This window comes from Oncorhynchus gorbuscha, linkage group LG15 (assembly GCF_021184085.1).
Source record: "Oncorhynchus gorbuscha isolate QuinsamMale2020 ecotype Even-year linkage group LG15, OgorEven_v1.0, whole genome shotgun sequence".
Taxonomy (NCBI): Eukaryota; Metazoa; Chordata; class Actinopteri; order Salmoniformes; family Salmonidae; genus Oncorhynchus; species Oncorhynchus gorbuscha.
Window position 1 is genome coordinate 39849640 of NC_060187.1, and position 24684 is coordinate 39874323.

At 42.2% G+C, this 24684-nt stretch overlaps 1 protein-coding gene across 2 annotated transcripts; it reads left to right on the top strand.

Moving 5' to 3' along the window:
- The first annotated feature begins 4931 nt into the window (after positions 1 to 4931).
- LOC123997993 (transmembrane protein 221-like) lies at positions 4932 to 9310 on the top strand. 2 transcript variants are annotated; one of them, XM_046302770.1, is made up of 4 exons: positions 4932 to 5177; positions 5272 to 5468; positions 6060 to 6145; positions 8263 to 9310. In XM_046302770.1, exons 2-4 carry the CDS (start codon positions 5350 to 5352, stop codon positions 8793 to 8795), a joined length of 738 nt encoding a protein of 245 aa, XP_046158726.1. In that variant the 5' UTR covers positions 4932 to 5177; positions 5272 to 5349; the 3' UTR covers positions 8796 to 9310. The 2 variants fall into 2 exon arrangements, with proteins under 2 accessions (XP_046158726.1, XP_046158725.1); XM_046302769.1 differs by having other exon boundaries at positions 4932 to 5468.
- The last annotated feature ends 15374 nt before the right edge of the window (positions 9311 to 24684 follow it).

Here is a 24684-nt window from a genome sequence, read left to right on the forward strand (position 1 = left end):
TGGCTTTAGCAGCAGAGACAGAGGAGGAAAATGTAGAGAGGAGGGAGTGAAAGGATGCCAGGTCCGCAGGGAGGCGAGTTTTCCTCCATTTCCGCTCGGCTGCCCGGAGCCCTGTTCTGTGAGCTCGCAATGAGTCATCGAGCCACGGAGCGGGAGGGGAGGACCGAGCCGGCCTGGAGGATAGGGGACATAGAGAGTCAAAGGATGCAGAGAGGGAGGAGAGGAGGGTTGAGGAGGCAGAATCAGGAGATAGGTTGGAGAAGGTTTGAGCGGAGGGAAGAGATGATAGGATGGAAGAGGAGAGAGTAGCGGGGGAGAGAGAGCGAAGGTTGGGACGGCGCGATACCATCCGAGTAGGGGCAGTGTGGGAGGTGTTGGATGAGAGCAAGAGGGAAAAGGATACAAGGTAGTGGTCGGAGACTTGGAGGGGAGTTGCAATGAGGTTAGTGAAAGAACAGCATCTAGTAAAGATGAGGTCGAGCGTATTGCCTGCCTTGTGAGTAGGGGGGAAGGTGAGAGGGTGAGGTCAAAAGAGGAGAGGAGTGGAAAGAAGGAGGCAGAGAGGAATGAGTCAAAGGTAGACGTGGGGAGGTTAAAGTCGCCCAGAACTGTGAGAGGTGAGCCGTCCTCAGGAAAGGAGCTTATCAAGGCATCAAGCTCATTGATGAACTCTCCGAGGGAACCTGGAGGGCGATACATGATAAGGATGTTAAGCTTGAAAGGGCTGGTAACTGTGACAGCATGGAATTCAAAGGAGGCGATAGACAGATGGGTAAGGGGAGAAAGAGAGAATGACCACTTGGGAGAGATGAGGATCCCGGTGCCACCACCCCGCTGACCAGAAGCTCTCGGGGTGTGCGAGAACACGTGGGCGGACGAAGAGAGAGCAGTAGGAGTAGCAGTGTTGTCTGTGGTGATCCATGTTTCCGTCAGTGCCAAGAAGTCGAGGGACTGGAGGGAGGCATAGGCTGAGATGAACTCTGCCTTGTTGACCGCAGATTGGCAGTTCCAGAGGCTACCGGAGACCTGGAACTCCACGTGGGTCGTGCGTGCTGGGACCACCAGATTAGGGTGGCCGCGGCCACGCAGTGTGGAGCGTTTGTATGGTCTGTGCAGAGAGGAGAGAAATAGGGATAGACAGACACATAGTTGACAGGCTACAGAAGAGGCTACGCTAATGCAAAGGAGATTGGAATGACAAGTGGACTACACGTCTCGAATGTTCAGAAAGTTAAGCTTACGTAGCAAGAATCTTATTGACTAAAATGATTAAAATGATACAGTACTGCTGAAGTAGGCTAGCTGGCAGTGGGTGTGTTGTTGACACTACACTAATCAAGTCGTTCCGTTGAGTGTAATAGTTTCTGCAGTGCTGCTATTCGGGGGCTAGCTGGCTAGCTAGTAGTGTTGTTTACGTTACGTTGGGTTAGAAGAACGACAATAGCTGGCTAGCTAACCTAGAAAATCGCTCTAGACTACACAGTTATCTTTCATACAAAGACGGCTATGTAGCTAGCTATGTAGCTAGCTACGATCAAACAAATCAAACCGTTGTACTGTAATGAAATGAAAATGAAAATGTGATACTACCTGTGAATGCGACCGGGTTGTTGAGTTCTATTCAGAAGACGTTGGCTAGCTGTTGGCTAGCTAGCAGAGTCTCCTACGTTAAGGACGACAAATAGCTGGCTAGCTAACCTCGGTAAATTAAGATAATCACTCTAAGACTACACACTCTAAACCTAAACAACACAATTATCTTGGATACGAAGATACGAAGACAGCAAAGACAGCTATGTAGCTAGCTAACACTACACTAATCAAGTCGTTCAGTTGAGTGTAATAGTTTCTCCAGTGCAGCTAATCAGTGGACGTTAGCTAGCTGGCTAGTGAAGACTACGTTAGGACGGCGAAATACGATAATTACGCAATTATCTTTGATACAAAGACGGCTATGTAGCTAGCTGAGAAGAAATTGCTAAGATTAGACAAATCAAACCGTTGTGCTATAATGAAATATAATGAAATGTAATGAAATGTAATGAAAAACTTATACTACCTGCGGGAGCGAAGTGCCGATGCGACCACTCGCTCCAACCCATTCACCTCGACGCTTCAGAAAATGGAGGTGAATTTAATGACCCAAGTGGCATAACCATAGTCTATATGATTGATGGACCTAAATAGTAGGCCTCTTTAATGTACACTAACGTTTTCAAAGGTGAAATGGATTAAGGTTCCTATAGGGGCCTAAAAGGAAAGGTGGGCGAGTGCACAGCGCAGTAGCCTCAAACCAACAGAGCAACAGCAGTGCGCTGTCTCTGGGTATTTCAGTGTTTTTTTCCAAGGCAACCATTGAAAAGTTAATTGGGGGAGAGTTCAAGGATGAGAGAGAGGCCACTTCATTTCAAATTCTCAGGAACTCTTTGGCTTTTGCCAGAGAGGAAGAGGCGATGCAAGAGGGTTCACTCCTGTAAAAATCCTTCGATGATACAACAACTCCCATCGTTAGGGCGGAGACAAGACCATATTGTCATTATAACTGTGCATACATAGCTAAGTGGTCTCAGAGCCACTCGGCTATGTCCCAATGGTGCACCAGACTATCGCTTCTCATCATCTAGGACGCAGTGGTGTAAAGTACTTAAGTTAAAATACTTTACTATTTATATTTTTGACCATTTTTACTTCACTACATTCCTAAAGAAAAGAATGTACTTTTTACTCCATACATTTTCCCTGACACCCAAAAGTATTCTTTACATTTGATTTGCTTAGCAGCACAGGACAATGGTCCAATTGACGCACCTATCAAGAGAACATCCCGTGTCATTCCCGGCCTCTGATCTGGCGAACTCGCTAAACACACATGATTTGTTTGTAAAGTGTTAGCTATCCAAAAATGTAAACAACAAGAACATGGTGCCGTCTGGTTTGCTTAATATAAGGAATTTGAAATTATTTATACTTTTACTTTTGATACTTAAGTATATTTTAGCAATTAGATGTACTTTTGATACTTAAGTATATTTAAAACCAAATACTTTTCGACTTTTACTCATGTGGTATTTTACTGGGTGACTTTCATTTTTACTTGAGTCCTTTTCTATTAAGGTTTATTTAGTTTTAGTCAAGTATGTCAATTGTTTACTTTTTCCACCACTGTTAGAACACGATAGTTCAGCGTCCCATTTCGAAATACAATAGCTACAAGGCTCTGAGACCACCATCTGTGGGGACGCACAGATGGAATACGCACCTCACTACAATTCCCAACCAATGCGTCTCTGGTACACATTCTCTATTCATTTGAATGTATGGACAGATGGAGAAATTGCGTGAGCTGTGCTGAGAGTTAGAAAAGTAGGCTACGAAAGTCAACCGTCCAATATTCTAGAACACTGCCGTGCATACATGTACATGTTTTGGACTATGATAAACCTTTATGAAGCTCTTGCATGAAACACAAAACAATAACCAATGTAGACACTATTTAGTTCAGCCTGGTCTCAGAGAAAGCATATTATATGTTACTAAAATCTGTGAAACTCTGTTTAGTATGATATGCTACATTAGGCTACGTTATTTGAGACATTTAGTATGAGAAGGGAAAGGTTGCATGTTAAAATCTCATCACGGATAACTTTAGCATTTGACCTAATTAGCATCTTTGCAACGACTTACTACTTTTTAGCTACTCCTTAGCATGTTATCTTAGCATGCAACGACTTAGCATGTTAGCTAACCCTTCCCTGAAAAATAAACGTAACCCTTTAATCTAACTCCTAACCTTAACCCCTAGCCTAGCTAACGTTAGCAACAGCAAATTGGAATTCATAACATTTGATATATATTGCAAATTTGTAACATATTGTATGAATTGCAATTCATAAAATATCATATGAATTGTAATTTGTAACATACTGTAACGACCCTGGCTTTTATAAGCGCGGAAATCGACTATGCCGCACGAGCATGCTTTTGCGGCACAGTGGATAGCGCGCTGGACCTCAGGCTAGAAGGTCACGGGTTTGAGGCCTGCTCCCTGCCTGTTTCATTACATTGGTGTCAGAAGTGGGATCGGACCTTGCATCCACGACAGTGCGTGTGCTTGGCCGGTGAGCGCTTTCTTGTAAGACGTAGAGTCGCAAGCTAGCGCGAGGACGCGCTCTTTGAAAGGAGGGAGTAGTGTAAGGTAAGCGTTGAAATCGACCCTGCCACACCGGCACAGTCGATAGCGCCGGACCTCGGGCGAGAAGGTCGAGGGTTCGAGGCCTGCTCCCTGCCTGTTTCATTACAATACTATGCGTCCTACAATTCATATGACCACTATTACATTGGTAGGCCAATGTAATGTAACCTAATGTAACATATACTAAATGGAGTGGCACAGGTTTTAGTAACATATAATAAGTTTTGCTCTGTGACCAGTTTGCAGCCAGCTGTTAATTGGGATTCATTTCCAGGAGGCTTCTATTGCATGATTTACAGGTAATGCCTAATTATAGAGGTTAAAGGTATCGCGAACTGATTAATGTCTTTTGGTGGATCCTTATTCATTTTCAATAGCATTAAACTGCATCAAATATATAACTGTAGCCTAGACTAACAAATATAAATAAAAATCATAGACCTGGTCACAATCAAATACATATTTTGGACCAATGTTTTCTTCACATTTCAAATGTATCTGAAGTTTAAGTTCAAAGCGTACTACTGCAGTTGTTTTAACATGTTTAACAACTGCATTCAATGCGGGAGTAATTCATGTTTTGGAAAGGAAAGTGAACAGTTTTCTAAAGTTTGCAAACAGTTTTTCCTCCGGCAGTGGACTGTTTCGGACGAGCATTTAAACGCATTGTTTTGGAGAATCCAATTGAAAAATCCAATGTTGTTTCGAAGTTTTTAATCTGGGGATTTTAAAAACATCACATGCTCGGTCGGGGGATCGGGTGCTTGTGCACAACACGCAAATAACACGCACATTCTTGCAATCCCAGGTTTCTTACTTTTCCTATTCACAATTGTTTCAACTCTTTACAGATACAGTATATGGCAGATTGAAGAGGTTGCGAAAGATAACGCGTGTACGAGGATAAAGGAGATTCCGACCGGGAAACATTTCTCCAAAGATAGGGGCGCCCATGTCAGTCTGTGATTTATAGCCCAAATATGAGGTACGTTTATAGCCAGCGGTCTTTGATGGTCCTGTCTTCATTAGGGATCCTATCTGGGATTATGTCTCTGCTATCGGTCATTTTGATTTTCCAGATACAGTCACAACAGATTGCTGTGAAGGAATCACCCCCCAACATCTCCATCGTGCCAACTAATGTTTGGGCAGCGCTTATGCCTGTGTCTATAGTGCTCTCTGCTCTCTCCCTCACGCTCAATTTGAGCTCTGTCATGGTCTGCCTTCTGCACAGCTACTTTACAACCGAGATACGCAGAGGAGAAGATACAGAAAGGTACACATTCATCAACATACTTTAAGGATAATGTATTTGTTGTCGGCAAGAATTGTATCACTGATGCACCTGCAGTTTGTTTTGTTGAATAACATGCTTCAATTATATTAAAGTTGGACATTGACATAAATTAAATTAAGAATATTACATTCTTATAAATTCACCACTTTCCGTGTGTACCACAGAGGCTGCTTGACCGACCACTCCTATCTCTGAACTCAGTACAAGTTCGACAAAAAATAGCGTTCCCTCGTTGTACACCCAGTGCACAGCCTATGGTCTCGGTGGCCTAGATCTTTCCCGCGATGGGTTAGAATTGTGTCTGTGCTTTTTATGACTTTCATATAGATCTAGCTTCTGTGCACTCCAGTGCAAGTAATGACAAAGCATTCTATAAACCAACTCATTTTGAGAAGAAAAGTATCTCATGATAGAAAAATAATAGACAGAAGAGAAGGCCTAATTTGAACCTTGAAATCAGTTATTTATTTTGGTGCAAATAAATAATTGTGAACTAATTGAACAATACCCGTCAACATACGATCATGTCATCATTGTCACTGATTGCATTTTCTTCATTTCCTCCCATAGAGCAGACTGGTTCCTATTCCATAGCCAAACTGTCCGACATGTGGCCATTGGATTATTTTGCCTTGGGGTTTCAGTATACTTAGCAGGTAAGACAGACAACAAATGTAAACAGTAAGGGCCATAATGAACTGTTTGAATAAAATGAGAAGATCCTTACAAATATTTTTTACAAGTGGCACCACAAACTCATTGGCTATATCATGAGTATCAAACTGCAACATATTTGGTAGTATTTTTTGTTGTTGCCGTTGTAAGATTTTATTTGATATTTTATAAACAATACATACACATACAAACAACATCATACAAACATCCCACCTTCCCAGACCCACTAGCACAAACCCCCATCTCCAGCGCCACTTTCACTTGCATCACTTTCCGCAACACGGCCTGAAACTGCACCATTTTGTTTCTTGCCCGCACACTTTTGATTATTTAAATAATAAATCATTATATTTTTCTGTTGTGCTAATGATGGTGGATTGATTTCTATGTTTTTAGTACACATTCTTTTCAAAATGAGAAGAGAATCGTGCAACAAATCGGGTATCTCACTACACCCCCACATGATATGTCTTGAAATATGCAAACAGATGGATTAAAAGTACATTTACATTGTAATACTTCCGACAGCCGCATTTCTAGCCCCGCCCACAACTTCCGGACTTCATAGCGTTCCCAGAAAGCATGAATTATTGATTCATTATTTGTTTTAGACTTAAGACATGACCTTACCTTGTGCTTTAGAATTTGTGAACTTTGTCTCTTGTATAATAAATGCCATACATTAGCTTCCATTTTCGTTCATTGTCATTTCTTTAGTTATGCTCCAACTTTCCCTCCATCTTGTGCCAACATCAGTTCTTAAATCTTGGTTCCAACAGTTTTTTTTAAGAGCTTGTCAGTGGGATATGATCTCTGCAAGATTTATATATCTTCCCTATCATATGAACATCCTTTTCTGACTCAAATAAGATTCCCTCAAGGTTGCTCTGATGTGTAAATTATTTAAAATCAACATATTGTGATATGTAACTTTTAAGTTGCATGTAGTTGAAACTATCTACATTGGTCAGTCCAAAATTACTTTTTAATTCTATCATGGAAATAAATGTATTTTCTGTTGCCAAGTAATTTACGGTTTCTATGCATTTAGTGTTCCACGTGGGCCAATTTAATCGGTTAATTCTGAAATGCTATCCAAGGATTGCTCCATTGTTTTTAGGGAGTGATATTGGTTCTTGTAGAATCCGTTTCATGTTCTTCAATGTTGTTATAGTGTTCTTAACTATGAAGTTGTTAATGTTCTTTGCTTTATCCTTTGAAAATAGACATGTGAAAACATTCTGGGGATGAGCATGCACATCTTCAATATGTACCCAGTGTTACTCTTTAGTGCATGTAATTATATCGCAAGTAAAAGCCTTGGGTAGAGAGTTGAAACAATTCCAAGTCTGGAATATATATTCGGTAGTATTATGAACACTGTAGTCACCCCACATAACATCATGTGAAAGCACTTTTCATTTAGCTAAAGCAGATTAATTTATCAGACATTACATCCGTTCAGACCAACTGCTAAACAATAACAGATTGTACCAAATAGAGCTTTGCGTGACCTTAGAAAGGACAAATTCATTCAGATTTCTACAAATATACTCCAGTTAATTTGCAGCAGAGGCAAAGGTCACTGCTTTCAGAGTCCCTTCAACTGATTAATACACAAGGCCCAAAACAATGGCGTGTTTGACAGACGTGCATTACTGGCATGTCTTAAGGCAGGTCCTGGCAAGGCAAAGCTGTTGGCTGTCCAGGTGGGAGGCAGTGCACCATTGTGATGGAGGGTGGATGACCCCCTTATCCCACAGCTCCCTTTCAGTGGGAGCTGTGCAATTCCATAACGTCATCATCATATCCCAAAGTTATTCTTCTCTCCTCCCTCCTTTATCACTCCTGGGTCTGTTGTTCTTCAACTGCTGAAAGATGACCAAACATTAGTCAAATAGAGGAAAATACACACAAAAAAAACAATGCCAATAAACTACAATATTTAGAGTTATTCATCCCTGGGAGAAAAAGGGACCTGAAAAGTGATCTTTCTCACAGTGTAATAAACTAGTCTTTCTGTACCTGTCACTCTGCGGCGCTCTCTCTTTATGTCAGTCTCACTCTCTCTCTCTCTCTGTCCCTTTTTCTACTGCAGCTATGTCCATCTACATGCTGCTGGTGTTTGAGGTAGAGACCGGCATCGCCAGCGCATGCGTACTGGCTTCAGGAATCCTGATTCTGCTGGTGATCGTGATTCACTCACTGGTCAAAGCCGCCCGCACCGCCCAACACTACCATGGTGGGGAGCACACTGACACCGTGTACCAGAACCAGCATGGAGAGTGCACCCCTGCCGTCCGCCACGGCGAGCTCCAAGAAGAGGACAAACCCAGGAGGCATCGCAACAACTCCCATCTCCACCGACAGTTGTCCTACCCATCCTGTACTGACCCAAAGCAGCATCACCAGCATCACTCCCCATCCCACGGCCCACAGAGTCACGGCAGTGACAAGGAGGGCTACAGTAGTGGTGGCAGTGGGGGTGGCTCGAGAATGCACAGGACCCTGTCGACAGAGTCGGGGCCCCTGCAGTCTCCGTCTAAGCCATGGAATGGCATTAACAATGAGATGAGAAGCGTGCTGGCCCGCAAGTCAGGGGCCTCCAGTAAAGACTCTACTCTAGTGTGAGACGCACTGCACAAGTCATCGCAGTTAGCACAAGACTAGTTCATTCCGCCCATACGATCTACCGTTCTGAAGAATACGGATAGAATATGGATAGAAAATAGCTGAAGCTATATAAAAGCTCTGAGCTATCCAACATTTCAATACAGTGGAATTGTCATTTTAATACACCTTTCTTAACATCCCTATTGACTTTTTACACACTAACCATGCTTGATTCCATCACTATTAAGCCCTCTGTAGAATGTTTACTTACTGGTATTCCACTGGAAAATGTTAGTGACTAACTAGGTACAGCTAATGCTTTTGCGATGTGATTATACGATTTAAAGATTTGCTAATAAATGCTTTCATTTTCAAGTGTTTGGTAAAGACCAAGAATGATCCATGAAATATATCGCCAAAACTGTGTATTACACAATGTATAGAGAAATTCTGTAGTGTCTAGTCTGCATACTGTAAACAAAACATTTTTAATAACTGTGAATAAACTCATTTTGTAAAATAATTTCAAACCATGAGTATGTTGTTACAAAACACCCTGTCCTAAAAGATAAAGTGGAACAGTTGATGTAAACCAGTAGTCTAATAGCACATTCAGGTTCATTCCTTGTGCACTTTTCCAGATTTTCAAGTGAGTGCCTAGAAGTCCTTGTGGCCGAGTTAAAGCTAAGTATAGCTTTGAGTGTGATGCCTGAGGAACTATTAACCTTGGACTGTCTTTCAGAAGTCAGGAGGAAGTGGATGGGGGATGTGGTGGAGTGTCAGGAGGAATGGGAGAGAGGGGGGGGGGTCACTTCATGTGAGCCGTGTGCATGTGACAATGTGGGGGAATAAGGAAGAAAACGTCAAACTTCGAGAAACAAGAAAATTATGGCAAATAATAATGCAAAGAACATGTGATGAAAGAATGAAAGAAAGGATGATGATTGCAAAGAAAAATAACAAAGACAAGAAATGGTGGCCCATGTCTATGAACAGGTTTTCTTGGCTTTCACTCAAAATAAGTTTATCAGCCTCATCAACTCCACCCTTTAGCTTGAACAGGGAAATGTAAAAATAAATAAATATCCTCAGCTGTGGTGAATGGAGGTTTGTGGGCAATCAGACAAATGGAAGATACAAAGCATTGTTACTGTGTCCCAGAGTCAAAGTGAGTGGAATTGGTTGTTTACTGCCTCCTACCTGCACCCCTGGGAGATGCTGATTTGTACGTTCATACTGATGGCTGAGCCCATCTCTGCTTTTGAAGTGCAGGCTGCTGTTTGTCATGCTTTTCACTGCACTGGAAATGAAAAGATGAATATGTGTTAAATAAATACAAGGGCGATTCCATGCCAGCAAAAAATATTTTGGCCAATTCTTACATAGAAGCTTAATTGGAAGGAACAATGTTTGATGTGCTTTTTACATTTTTATCACTAACAAATTGAGAAAATCATGATAAAGTGGCCATTTTAGGTCCTTTTTAGTCTTTCATATGTCACATTAATTTATTCAAGATTATTTATTTACACACTATGAGGTTGGAATAATGCTATGACATTTAGAAAATTATTACAATGCCCTTTCAGTGTAAAAGCTCTTTGAAAAGACCGCCTGAAATTTCAGCCTGTTTTGGTCCATAAGTATTTAACCGGTTGGTTATGGTAATCCTAAATAAGTTCAGGAGTAAACATTTACTGAAATCACATAAGTTGCATGGACTCACTCTATGTGCAATAACAGTGTTTAATATGATTTTTTAATTACTACCTCATCCCTGTACCTCTCAGTCGAGCAGTGAATTTAAAACACTGATTCAACCAGGGACCAGGGAGGACCAGGGAGGTTTTTCCTATGCCTTGCAAAGATGGGCATCTATTTGTTGATGGGTAAAAATAAAAAAGCAGACATTGAATATCCCTTTGGGCATGGTGAAGTTATTAATTAGACTTTGGATGGTGTATCAATACACCCAGTCACTACAAATATACAGGCATCCTTCCTAACTCTTTTGCCGGAGAGGAAGGAAACCACTGAGGGATTTCAGCATAAGGCCAATGGCCAACACTAACCTAATTTACAAATCAAATCAAATTGCCACATGCGCCGAATACAACAGACCTTACAGTGAAATGCTTACTTACCCTTGACCAACAATGCAGTTTAGAAAAATAAGTGTTAAGTAGAAATTAAAAAATAACAGATAATTAAAGAGCAGCAGTAAAATAGCAATGCTTTTCACTGCACCTATCTAGTACTTGACAATGCGTCATTTTTCTTTTTACTGGTGTTAGCTAGCTACTGTTGCTGTGCAACAGCAATTTGTAAGTCGCTCTGGATAAGAGCGTCTGCTAAATGACTTAAATGTAAATGTAAATGTAAATGCTATATACAGGGGGTACCGGTGTAGCGTTAATGTGCGGGGACACAGTGTCTTATGGCATCGGGGTAGAAGCTGTTAAGAAGCCTCTTGGACCTAGACTTGGCACTCCTGTACCGCTTCACATGCGGTAGCAGAGAGAACAGTCTATGACTAGGGTGGCTGGAGTCTTTGACAACTTATAGGGCCTTCCTCTGCACCACCTGGTATAGACGTCCTGGATGGCAGGAAGCTTGGTCCTAGTGATGTACTGGGCCGTACACACTACCCTCTGTAGTGCCTTGTGGTCGGAGGTCGAGCAGTTGCCATACCAGGCAGTGATGCAACCAGTGCTCTCGATGGTACAGCTGTAGAACCTTTTGAGGATCTGAGGACCCATGCCAAATCTTTTCAGTCTCCTGAGGGGGAATAGGCTTTGTCGTGACCTCTTCACAACTGTCTTGGTGTGTTTATACCATGATAGTTTATTGGTGATGTGAACATCAAGGAACTTGAAGCTCTCTACCTGCTCCACTACATCCCTGTCGTTGAGAATGGGGGCGTGCTCGGTCCTCCTTTCCTGCAGTCCACAATCATCTCCTTTGCCTTGATCATGTTGAGGGAGAGGTTTTTATCCTGGAACCACACAGCCAGGTCTCTGACCTCCTCCCTATAGGCTGTCTCATCGTTGTCGGTGGTCAGGCCTACCACTTTTCTGTCATCGGCAAACTTAATGATGGTGTTGGAGTCGTGCCTGGCCATACAGTCACGAGTGAACAGGGAGTACAGGAGGGGACTGAGCACGCACCCCTGAGGAGCCCCCGTGTTGAGGATCAACAAGGCAGATGTGTGGTTACCTACCCTTACCACCTGGGGGCAGCCCGTCAAGAAGTCCAGGATCCAGTTGCAGAGGGAGATGTTTAGTCCCAGGGTCCTTAGCTTAGTGATGAGCTATGAGGCACTATGGTGTTGAACGCTGAGCTCTAGTCAATGAATAGCATTCTCAAATAGGTGTTCCTTTTGTTCAGGTGGGAAAGGGCAGTGTGGAGTGCAATAGAGATTGCATTATCTGTGGATCTGTTGGGTGGTATGCAAATTGAAGTGTGTCTGGAGTTTTTGGGATAATGGTGTTGATGTGAGCCATGACCAGCTTTTCAAAGCACGTCATGTCTACAGACGTGAGTGCTACAGGTTGGTAGTCTTTTAGGCAGGTTACCTGCTTGAAACATGTTGGTATTACAGACTCAGTCAGGGACAGTTTGGAAATGTCAGTGAAGACACTTGCCAGTTCATCAGCACATGCTCGGAGTATATGTCCTGGCATATTTTTTGCAATATTACAGTGAAAAGAAGGAAGCCTGTACAGAATACAAATATTCCAAAACATGCATCTGGTCTGGAACACAGCGGGCCGAGTGTCTGCGAGTTTTTGCTCCATCCTTGTACTCCCCTCACCTAGTTGTCTAGGTCTTCATTGAAAGCAAAAAAACATAAACCAGCCCTCCATGGAATGAGTTTGACACCCCTGCACTAAACTAATTTAGAAAAACGTGGCAAAGCAATTACCTTTTTGTTCTGAATACAAAGTGTTATGTATGCAGCAAATCCAATACAACACATTACGGTGTACCACTCTCCATATTGTCAAGCATAATGGTGGCTGCATCATGTTATGGGTATGCTTGCAGTCATTAGGGACTGCGGAGTTTTTCAGGATAAAATAGAACGTACTGGAGCAAAGCACAGGAAACATTTGAGGAAAACCTCATTCAGAGTCTGCTTTCCTCCAGACACGGAAATTAATTAATCTTTCAGCAGGATAATAACCTAAAACACAAGGCCAAATCTGTGACATGGTGAGGTTGGACCCAGGTGCAGAGAAGAGACCAGATGAGGAATCAATGGTTAAGGATAAACATAATAGTTTACTAACATTGCTCATCCATATATTTCTATTCCTTTACTAGATTTACACTACCATTCAAAAGTTTGAGAGAAAATCACATTTTTGGTCCATTAAATGACAACAAATTGATCAGAAATACAGTGTAGACATTGTTAATGTTGTAAATGACTGTTGTAGCTGGAATCAGCTGATTTTTAATGGATTATCTACATAGGCGTACAGAGGCCCAATATCAGCAACCACCACTACTACTGTGTTACAATGGCACGTTGTGTTCGCTAATCCAAGTTTATCATTTTAAATAGCTAATTGATCATCAGAAAACCCTTTTGCAATTATCTTGACATATACAGTGGTTCCTCCTTTAAAAGTTGTGGGTTTTACACCGCAGGACTTAGGGGAACCAGCATCACGGCTTCATTGCTCCAGACCACTGCAAGAGCACTCATTATGCATTTGGGTCCCAATGTTTTTATTTGACCAGTCATACAAAGTGGTTCCAATGATGAATTTGACACGAGCCATCCGTCGCTGGTAACATTCTTCAGCAAAAATGGCTGACAAAAACATTACAGTGGAAGCAAATATAAGTAATTAGAAAGGTCATAACGGGTCAAGCAAAAAATGTATAATTGAGAGGAATATGTTAGTTAATGTAGAGACAAATGATTGTGCATATTTTTTGGCCATAAAGTTAATTTACAGAAATCGCTATTTAGCAATTTAGCTGACTAGCTAACATTAGCCAGCTAGCTAGCTAGTGTTATGACATGAGTATGAAATTGTAATTTGTGTTGTTTTATGTTTTAGGGACTCCTGAGAAAACCAGCAAACCAGGCTGTCGTCTTGTAAAACAGTGGATGTAAAGAATCTAGCTAGCTAAATTATTTACTGCAAATTGAATGTACAATAGTGTAAGTTTGCCTTGCTTATATTTTCCATGCAGCTGAAGTAACATAGCTAACTATTTGCTTATTGTATAGTGGAGGATAAAAACAACTATGCCTATGGATGTGTAGCTAGCTACAGTATGTAGCCGATCTGTGTATGGACCTAAAACATTTGGTATGAATATTAGTTCAGAGCCTATAAACCTCAGCTATCATAGTTGTATCAACTTCAGTCTGAATGGCATTAATAAAGCCTATGGAATGAGTAGAATATAACTTTATTGTGCCAAGGATATAAGTCCAATATACACACGTACTGTAGTTATTACCACGCATGAGATCCACACATTGTACAATGTACATTGAATATATTCACTGATCATGTACTCTTCCTGGGAAAATAAAGGTGCGGTTCAGGGATGAATCTCTGAGACATTCTTTTTCAGTCATATCCAATACCAGGTGAATAAAACACCATTATTTGAATGATGCTGTGTCTGCATGTACTGTATGGATTACCAAATCAAATCAAATCAATTTTTATTTGTCACATACACATGGTTAGCAGATGTTAATGCGAGTGTAGCGAAATGCTTGTGCTTCTAGTTCCGACAATGCAGTAATAACCAACAAGTAATCTAACTAACAATTCCAAAACTACTGTCTTATACACAGTGTAAGGGATGGTACAGAGCAGCATAGGCAAGATACAGTAGATGTTATCGAGTACAGTATATACATATGAGATGACTATGTAAACAAAGTGGCATAGTTAAAGTGGCTAGTGATACATGTATTACATAAGGATGCAGTAGATGATATAGAGTACAGTATATACGTATACATATGAGATGAATAATGTAGGGTATGTAACATTATATTAGGTAGCATTGTTTAAAGTGGCTAGTGATATATTTGACATCATTTCCCATCAATTCCCATTATTAAAGTGGCTGGAGTTGAGTCAGTGTCAGTGTGTTGGCAGCAGCCACTCGATGTTAGTGGTGGCTGTTTAACAGTCTGATGGCCTTGAGATAGAAGCTGTTTTTCAGTCTCTCGGTCCCAGCTTTGATGCACCTGTACTGACCTCGCCTTCTGGATGATAGCGGGGTGAACAGGCAGTGGCTCGGGTGGTTGTTGTCCTTGATGATCTTTATGGCCTTCCTGTAACATCGGGTGGTGTAGGTGTCCTGGAGGGCAGGTAGTTTGCCCCCGGTGATGCCTTGTGCAGACCTCACTACCCTCTGGAGAGCCTTACGGTTGTGGGCGGAGCAGTTGCCGTACCAGGCGGTGATACAGCCCGCCAGGATGCTCTCGATTGTGCATCTGTAGAAGTTTGTGAGTGCTTTTGGTGACAAGCCAAATTTCTTCAGCCTCCTGAGGTTGAAGAGGCGCTGCTGCGCCTTCTTCACGATGCTGTCTGTGTGAGTGGACCAATTCAGTTTGTCTGTGATGTGTATGCCGAGGAAATTAAAACTTACTACCCTCTCCACTACTGTTCCATCGATGTGGATAGGGGGGTGTTCCCTCTGCTGTTTCCTGAAGTCCACAATCATCTCCATAGTTTTGTTGACGTTGAGAGTGAGGTTATTTTCCTGACACCACACTCCGAGGGCCCTCACCTCCTCCCTGTAGGCCGTCTCGTCGTTGTTGGTAATCAAGCCTACCACTGTTGTGTCGTCCGCAAACTTGATGATTGAGTTGGAGGCGTGCGTGGCCACACAGTCGTGGGTGAACAGGGAGTACAGGAGAGTGTTGAGAACGCACCCTTGTGGGGCCCCAGTGTTGAGGATCAGCGGGGTGGAGATGTTGTTGCCTACCCTCACCACCTGTGGGCGGCCCGTCAGGAAGTCCAGTACCCAGTTGCACAGGGTGGGGTCGAGACCCAGGGTCTTGAGATTGATGACGAGCTTGGAGGGTACTATGGTGTTGAATGTCGAGCTGTAGTCGATGAACAGCATTCTCACATAGGTATTCCTCTTGTCCAGATGGGTTAGGGCAGTGTGCAGTGTGGTTGAGATGGCATCGTCTGTGGACCTATTTGGGAGGTAAGCAAATTGGAGTGGGTCTAGGTTGTCAGGTAGGGTGGAGGTGATATGGTCCTTGACTAGTCTCTCAAAGCACTTCATGATGACGAAAGTGAGTGCTACGGGGCGGTAGTTGTTTAGCTCAGTTACCTTAGCTTTCTTGGGAACAGGAACAATGGTGGCCCTCTTGAAGCATGTGGGAACAGCAGACTGGTATAGGGATTGATTGAATATGTCCGTAAACACACCAGCCAGCTGGTCTGCGCATGCTCTGAGGGCGCGGCTGGAGATGCCGTCTGGGCCTGCAGCCTTGCGAGGGTTAACACGTTTAAATGTTTTACTCACCTCGGCTGCAGTGAAGGAGAGTCCGCATGTTTTCGTTGCAGGCCGTGTCAGTGGCACTGTATTGTCCTCAAAGCGGGCAAAAAAGTTATTTAGTCAGCCTGGGAGCATTACAATCATAGACTTCAGTGTTTACCACTCCTGCTCCTGGGACATCAATGATTACATGTTGTAACTATGCAATAGACTAGAAACATGATTTAAGTAAAGGATGATTTGTAATTCATATATACAGAAGAAAAAAACAGTACACTACACTTCCTATGCATATCTAACTCCCTTCATCTGCATTAATCTGAGGGCACAGGATAGGTGTACTACATTTACATTTAAGTCATTTAGCAGACGCTCTTATCCAGAGCGACTTACCAATTGGTGCATTCACCTTATGACATCCAGTGGAACAGCCACTTTACAATAGTGCATCTAAATATTTTAAGGGGGGTGAGAAGGATTACTTTATCCTATCCTAGGTATTCCTTAAAGAGGTGGGGTTTCAGGTGTCTCCGGAAGGTGGTGATTGACTCCGCTGTCCTGGCGTCGTGAGGGAGTTTGTTCCATTATTATTATATTACCATTGGGGAGCCAGAGCAGCGAACAGTTTTGACTGGGCTGAGCGGGAACTGTACTTCCTCAGTGGTAGGGAGGCGAGCAGGCCAGAGGTGGATGAACGCAGTGCCCTTATTTGGGTGTAGGGCCTGATCAGAGCCTGGAGGTACTGAGGTGCCGTTCCCCTCACAGCTCCGTAGGCAAGCACCATGGTCTTGTAGCGGATGCGAGCTTCAACTGGAAGCCAGTGGAGAGAGCGGAGGAGCGGGGTGACGTGAGAGAACTTGGGAAGGTTGAACACTAGACGGGCTGCGGCGTTCTGGATGAGTTGTAGGGGTTTAATGGCACAGGCAGGGAGCCCAGCCAACAGCGAGTTGCAGTAATCCAGACGGGAGATGACAAGTGCCTGGATTAGGACCTGCGCCGCTTCCTGTGTGAGGCAGGGTCGTACTCTGCGGATGTTGTAGAGCATGAACCTACAGGAACAGGCCACCGCCTTGATGTTAGTTGAGAACGACAGGGTGTTGTCCAGGATCACGCCAAGGTTCTTAGCGCTCTGGGAGGACACAATGGAGTTGTCAACCGTGATGGCGAGATCATGGAACGGGCAGTCCTTCCCCGGGAGGAAGAGCAGCTCCGTCTTGCCGAAGTTCAGCTTGAGGTGGTGATCCGTCATCCACACTGATATGTCTGCCAGACATGCAGAGATGCGATTCGCCACCTGGTCATCAGAAGGGGGAAACTACTACTATTTCAATTAGATATTTTCAACCAGTGGAGAATGTGAAACGCTTTATTGAAAGTTCATTATCCAGGTGTTATAAATACATACATTATAAATAAAAGTTCAATCTGTACTTCAATGCACATATGGTGTACATTATAAAAAGAGAGGTGGGAAGATGTATAGAAGACAGAAAAGGAAAGTGGTAAAACAGGAGCAGGGAAGACAGCATATGATTAATGACTTACAGTGCTACCCTAATATTCTCTCAGTTCATCACAATTACATCGTGTCTCTAGCAGTGTCTCCTAACCAGCCTTGGGCTCCCAGTCGACTGGAAGGTTATCTTAAGAGCAGGTGAGGTGGCGATGACGGGACTGGCTTCCTCTCTCACATCAAAACATACATGCAGACGATAGACAGAAGGATAGAGAGCATGATTAAGCTTTGTTTAAAAAAAATTCTAATACAGTCAGTCATCATAATCAACAGGAGGTGAAATGCAAAATTGACCTTGGATCATTAACCCTGGTATTACTACATCTAACTGTATGTCAATGTAAAGCATCTTTAATAAAAAAAAATATTTTTATTTTTTATTTCACCTTTATTTAACCAGGTAGGCTAGTTAAGAACAAGTTCTCATTTGCAACTGCGACCTGGCCAAGATAAAGCATAGCAGTGTGGACAGACAACACAGAGTTACACATGGAGCAAACAATTAACAAGTCAATAACACAGTAGAAAAAAAGGGAGTCTATATACAATGTGTGCAAAAGGCATGAGGAGGTAGGCGAATAATTACAATTTTGCAGATTAACACTGGAGTGATAAATGATCAGATGGTCATGTACAGGTAGAGATATTGGTGTGCAAAAGAGCAGAAAAGTAAATAAATAAAAACAGTGTGGGGATGAGGTAGGTGAAAATGGGTGGTGTCACGCCTTAGTCTTAGTATTTTGTGTTTTCTTTAATTATTTGTTCAGGCCAGGGTGTGACATGGGGTTATTGTATTGTCGTATTGGGTTTTTTGTAGGCATTGGGATTGTGGTTGATTAGGGGTGTGTCTAGTATAGGCTTGGCTGCCTGAGGCGGTTCTCAATCAGAGTCAGGTGATTCTTGTTGTCTCTGATGGGGAACCGTATTTAGGTAGCCTGGGTTTCACTTTGTATTTCGTGGGTGATTGTTCCTGTCTCTGTGTAGTGTTCACCAGATAGGCTGTAATAGGTTTCACGTTCCGTTTGTTGTTTTTGTATTTATTAGTTATTTCATGTATCGTTCCATTTTTCTTCATTAAAGACATGAGTAACCACCACGCTGCATTTCGTCCGACTCTCTTTCTACAAACGAAGAACGCCGTTACAAATCAAATCAAATCAAATTTTATTTGTCACATACACATGGTTAGCAGATGTTAATGCGAGTGTAGCGAAATGCTTGTGCTTCTAGTTCCGACAATGCAGTGATAACCAACAAGTAATCTAACTAACAATTCCAAAACTACTGTCTTATACACAGTGTAAGGGGATAAGGAACATGTACATAAGGATATATGAATGAGTGATGGTACAGAGCAGCATACAGTAGATGGTATCGAGTACAGTATATACATATGAGATGAGTGTGTAGACAAAGTAAACAAAGTGGCATAGTTAAAGTGGCTAGTGATACATGTGTTACATAAGGATGCAGTCGATGATGTAGAGTACAGTATATACATATGCATATGAGATGAATAATGTAGGGTAAGTAACATTATATAAGGTGGCATTGTTTAAAGTGGCTAGTGATATATTTACATCATTTCCCATCAATTCCCATTATTAAAATGGCTGGAGTTGGGTCAGTGTCAATGACAGTGTGTTGGCAGCAGCCACTCAGTGTTAGTGGTGGCTGTTTAACAGGTGGGCTATTTACCAATAGACTATGTACAGCTGCAGCAATCGGTTAGCTGCTCAGATTGCTGATGTTTGAAGTTGGTGAGGGAGATAAAAGTCTCCAACTTCAGCGATTTTTGCAATTCGTTCCAGTCACAGGCAGCAGAGTACTGGAACGAAAGGCGGCCAAATGAGGTGTTGGCTTTAGGGATGATCAGTGAGATACACCTGCTGGAGCGCATGCTACGGATGGCTGTTGCCATCGTGACCAGTGAACTGAGATAAGGCGGAGCTTTACCTAGCATGTACTTGTAGATGACCTGGAGCCAGTGGGTCTGGCGACGAATATGTAGCGAGGGCCAGCCGACTAGAGCATACAAGTCGCAGCGGTGGGTGGTATAAGGTGCTTTAGTGACAAAACGGATGGCACTGTGATAAACTACATCCAGTTTGCTGAGTAGAGTGTTGGAAGCAATTTTGTAGATGACATCGCCGAAGTCGAGGATCGGTAGGATAGTCAGTTTTACTAGGGTAAGCTTGGCGGGCGTGAGTGAAGGAGGATTTGTTGCGGAATAGAAAGCCGACTCTTGATTTGATTTTCGATTGGAGATGTTTGATATGAGTCTGGAATACTTCCTGTTGACCCGACCAAGTGACCTCTTAACTATCATGCTGTGCCCTCTGTGTCAGCCAGTTCAGATGCGAGAGGGGTTGACCGACACAGCTGATATAGGATTTTGGGAGAAGGGGGATGAAGTGAAGGAGACCAACTGTTATTGCGAAAATAAGGTAGTTGAAGAGACTATTCAACAGGAATCTGTGTGTAGTCTCACCTGGTGTCTACACTAAGTGGCTACTGAGTACTCATGCTGAAAACAGACACATGAGGACAAACAATACAAGATAATGTCATTAGACTTTTACATTACCAGATCACAAATGAATACATAAATACCACTTGAAGCTTGATGATGAACCTGATCATTGGTCCTGATCATCATCATCAGTTGTGTAGTGCTAAGGCAACAACTGGTGAGGTGTCAGGTTCGCCTCTGTACTTAAAAGGGTGATAATTCCAACTCTGAAATGCTGCAGAGCTGCTCGCAGACGAGGTAGGAACACATATCCCACACAGAAGAGGTGGAAAGAATTTGACAGGTCAAGGTAGCCTTCTTCCTCCAAACTGTGCAGCAATTTGTAGTACTGACATGTCACAGCACTCCAAACATCTCTCCATAAGCGTTCCACTCTAACAGAGAGAAAGAAAAGGCTTTTGTGGGGTGGGGGGGGACCTAATCCATGTGGTCCTGTGGTCTTCCGCCATCAATTAACCTGTTTCATTATTTACGCATTACCAGTTGATGAAAAACAATTCCAATTTCATACATCATGTACGAATAGAAAAGTTCAAATAAACTTATATTTGATGGAGACATACATCTTAGTACCTTATCAATTTATGATTTGTATCAATGTGAACAAGAAAAGCCCACATGGGTCATCCATGCCTTAATGGCCCTGACTTTCTTGTCTACGGTAACTCTTCATATGACATATCAGAATAGCATTCCCTGAGACATATTCTGTTCTTTCATCCTTCTGAAAAAAAAAGCTAACCGTTACACGTGAAATATGATTATATATCGACTATGAAACAAAATAGGACATGGCCTGCATATGAGTTGCCATGAAAGAAAGTTCAATGAATTAAACTGAAAATGTTAGAGAACAGGCATTTGTAGATAATTGTTTTTGGTTAGCTTAAGAATAATAATTGCATGATTTATCATTCTACGGTGTGTATGTACACTTGAAGTCGGAAGTTTACATACACCTTAGCGAAATACATTTAAACTCAGTTTTTCACAATTCCTCACATTTAATCATAGTAAAAATGTCCTGTTTTAGGTCAGTTAGGATCACCACTTTATTTTAAGAATGTGAAATGTCAGAATAATATTAGAGAGAATGATTTATTTCAGCTTTTATTTCCTTCATCACATTTCCAGTGGGTTAGAAGTTTACATACACCTAATTAGTATTTGATAGCATTGCCTTTAAATTGTTTAACTTGGGTCAAACGTTTCAGGTAGCCTTCCACAAGCTTCCCACAATAAGTTGGGTGAATTTTGGCCCATTCCTCCTGACAGCGCTGGTGTAACTGAGTCAGGTTTGTAAGGCCTCTTTGCTCGCACACGGCTTTTAAGTTCTGTCCACAAATGTTCTATAGGATTGAGGTCAGGGCTTTGTGATGGCCACTCCAATACCTTGACTTTGTTGTCCTTAAGCCATTTTGCCACAACTTTGGAAATATGCTTGGGGTCATTGTTCATTTGGAAGAGCCATTTGAGGCCAAGCTAAAACGGATGTTTTGAGATGTTGCTTCAATATATCTACATAACTTTCCGTCCTCCTAATGCCATCTATTTTGTGAAGTGCACCAGTCCCTCCTGCGGCAAAGCACCCCCACAACAATATGCTGCCACCCCCGTGCTTCATGGTTGGGATAGTGTTCTTCGGCTTGCAAACTTCCCCCTTTTTCCTCCAAACATAACCATGGTCATTATGGCCAAACAGTTCTATTTTTGTTTAATCAGACCAGAGGACATTTCTCCAAAAAGTACCATCTTTGTTCACATGTGCAGTTGCAAACCGTAGTCTGGCATTTTGATGGCGGTTTTGGAGAAGTGGCTTCTTCCATGTTGAGCGGCCTTTCATGTTATGTCAATAAAGGACTCGTTTTAGTGTGGATATAGATACTTTTGTACCTGTTTCCTCCAGCATCTTCACAAGGGCCTTTGCTGTTGTTCTGGGATTGATTTGCACTTTTCTCACCAAAGTACATTCATCTCTAGGAGACAGAATGTGTCTCCTTCCTGAGCGGTATGACAGCTGCGTGGTTCCATGGTGTTTATACTTGCATACTATTGTTTGTACATATGAACATGGTACCTTCAGGCATTTGGAAATTGTTCCCAAGGATGAACCAGACTTGTGGAGGTCTACAATTTGTGGAGGTGTGGAAGTCTAGGCTGATTTCCTTTTATTTTCCCATGATGTCAAGCAAAGAGGCACTGAGTTTGAAGGTAGGCCTTGAAATACATCCACAGGTACACCTCAAATTGACTCAAATGATGTCAATTAGCCAATCAGAAGCTCCTAAAGCCATTAAGTAATTTTCTGTAAATGTCCAAGCTGTTTAAAGACACTGTCAACTTAGTGTATGTCAACTTCTGACCCACTGGAATTGTGATACAGTGAATTATAAGTGAAATAATCTGTCTGAAAACAATTGTTGGAAAAATGACGTGTCATGCAGAAAGTAGATGTCCTAACCGACTTGCCAAAACTATAGTTTGTCAACAAGAAATTTGTGGAGTGGTTGAAAAATTACTTTTTTAATGACTCCAACCTAAGTGTATGTAAATTTCCGACTTCAACTGTATGTAATGAACCAACACTGAATAAGTAGGAGCTAACCTTCGTAGGTGTCCGCTATGGCTTCCTTTGTGTCAGAAATAAAGTATTGGTTGTACCCAAATTGACAATTCCAAAAATTGCCAAAATGGAGCGTGGTTGATAGCGAAATTAAATTGTTTTAAATTAAGTTTTGTTTTCAAATACATTTTTTTGTGAATAAAACATTTTGTGCTCTTTTACAAAATATTTGATAGCAAAACATTTGATTTTATTTTGAAGCATCGTTTTTGCTTTCAGATCAAATTTTTTTGATTGAAAAGAAAAAAGTTTTGCTCGCTAAAAATACACAAATGTACCTCCATATCATATAACAATTTGCCTGTGAATAACCAGACCTTCATATAAATTTGCTATGCAGAATTCTTTCCGCACAACCAAAGTTGCTGCCATATCCCGCCAGCACGCCCACAAGTGAGCCACTCAGGAGAATGACGCATGGAAGTGGGTGAGGAATGAGATGGGAGTAACAATTTGTTGCAAGTTGAGGAGGGGGCTAATAGCTGAATAGACTATTCAACCTTTACTAAGGAATAGTCTAATAGCCAAGCTAGGTGTGGAAAAAAACCTCCTATACAGACCAAATTTGCCCTAACGACCAAGGGGGAGTTAGAGCACTGATTATGCTTTTGGGTCCCAATGTACTACTGTGTCTCGGACAATGAATGGGCAATATAAACCAAATATATTGGTCATACTTAGTACTATATGGTCATACTTATAATTGTACACGACTTCAAATGAAACAAGCAGGTAGCAGGTTTCGAACCCTCAGCCTCCTTGCCTGAAGTCCAGCTCGCTATCGACTTTGCACCAAAAGCATGCTTAATCCACAGAGTCGATGGAGCACGTCCTCACGGTAGCTTTCTACTCAATGTAATAAAGTAATGACTTTTCAAATAATATAGCTAGGTTTACCAAAGCTATGTATGGTTAAGACAGGTATCATTAGCTAACTAGCTACTTAACGATAGCTGTTTAGCTACCGTAGCTAGCTAATGTGCAGCCAGCTAAAGTTACTAGCGAGCTGGCTTGCTAACGTTAGTTAAAGTATTCGCTAATGACCTCTTTTAACATGAAGTTGAATCTCCTGGTCCCTCCATCTGCGAAGTTGCTGGATATTGGCAGGAACTGGAACATGCTGTCGTACACGTTCATCCAGAGCATCCCAAACATGCTCAATGGGTGACATGTCTAGTTAGTATGCAGGCCATGGAAGAACTGGGACATCTTCAGCTTCCAGGAATTGTATACAGATCCTTGTGACATGGGGCTGTGCATTATCATGCTGAAACATGAGGTGACGACATTGGACCTCAGGATCTCGTCAGCAGCATTTGGAGAGAAAGCCATGGTGGATTGCCTCCTGGAAAACATCAGGGACATTTCTAGACACGTTCATTGAATTCAATGGTTAGTCATATACTGGGTGGTGATTGACTGTAACCTGTCTGTTATGTCCTTGTGTAGTGTGTCTTAGGAGGCAGATCCTAGTGCTATAGCATGGGAGCGGGAGAGTGCCTTGAACCTGGCCAGCTCTGGAGGCTATGCAGTCATAGTGAAATATCTTCTCCAACATGCAATAGATATTAATGCTTATGACTGTGTGGGTTGTAAATTATATAATTAAATGGTGTAAATAACTGCCCCAGGACTCTTGATTCCTTCAGAAATAACACACATTCTATTAATGGATGTCTGTCATGTTTAATAAGAATGGTGGTACTCCTCTACGCTGTTTGCGGGAACCACATAA

Coding starts and splice junctions, on each gene's coding strand:
- LOC123997993 (XM_046302769.1), top strand. CDS start 5,173: ATGAGGTACGTTTATAGCCAGCGGTCTTTGATGGTCCTGTCTTCATTA. Junction 5,469..6,059: donor AGAGGAGAAGATACAGAAAG/GTACACATTCAT, acceptor TTCCTCCCATAG/AGCAGACTGGTTCCTATTCC. Junction 6,146..8,262: donor GGTTTCAGTATACTTAGCAG/GTAAGACAGACA, acceptor TTTCTACTGCAG/CTATGTCCATCTACATGCTG.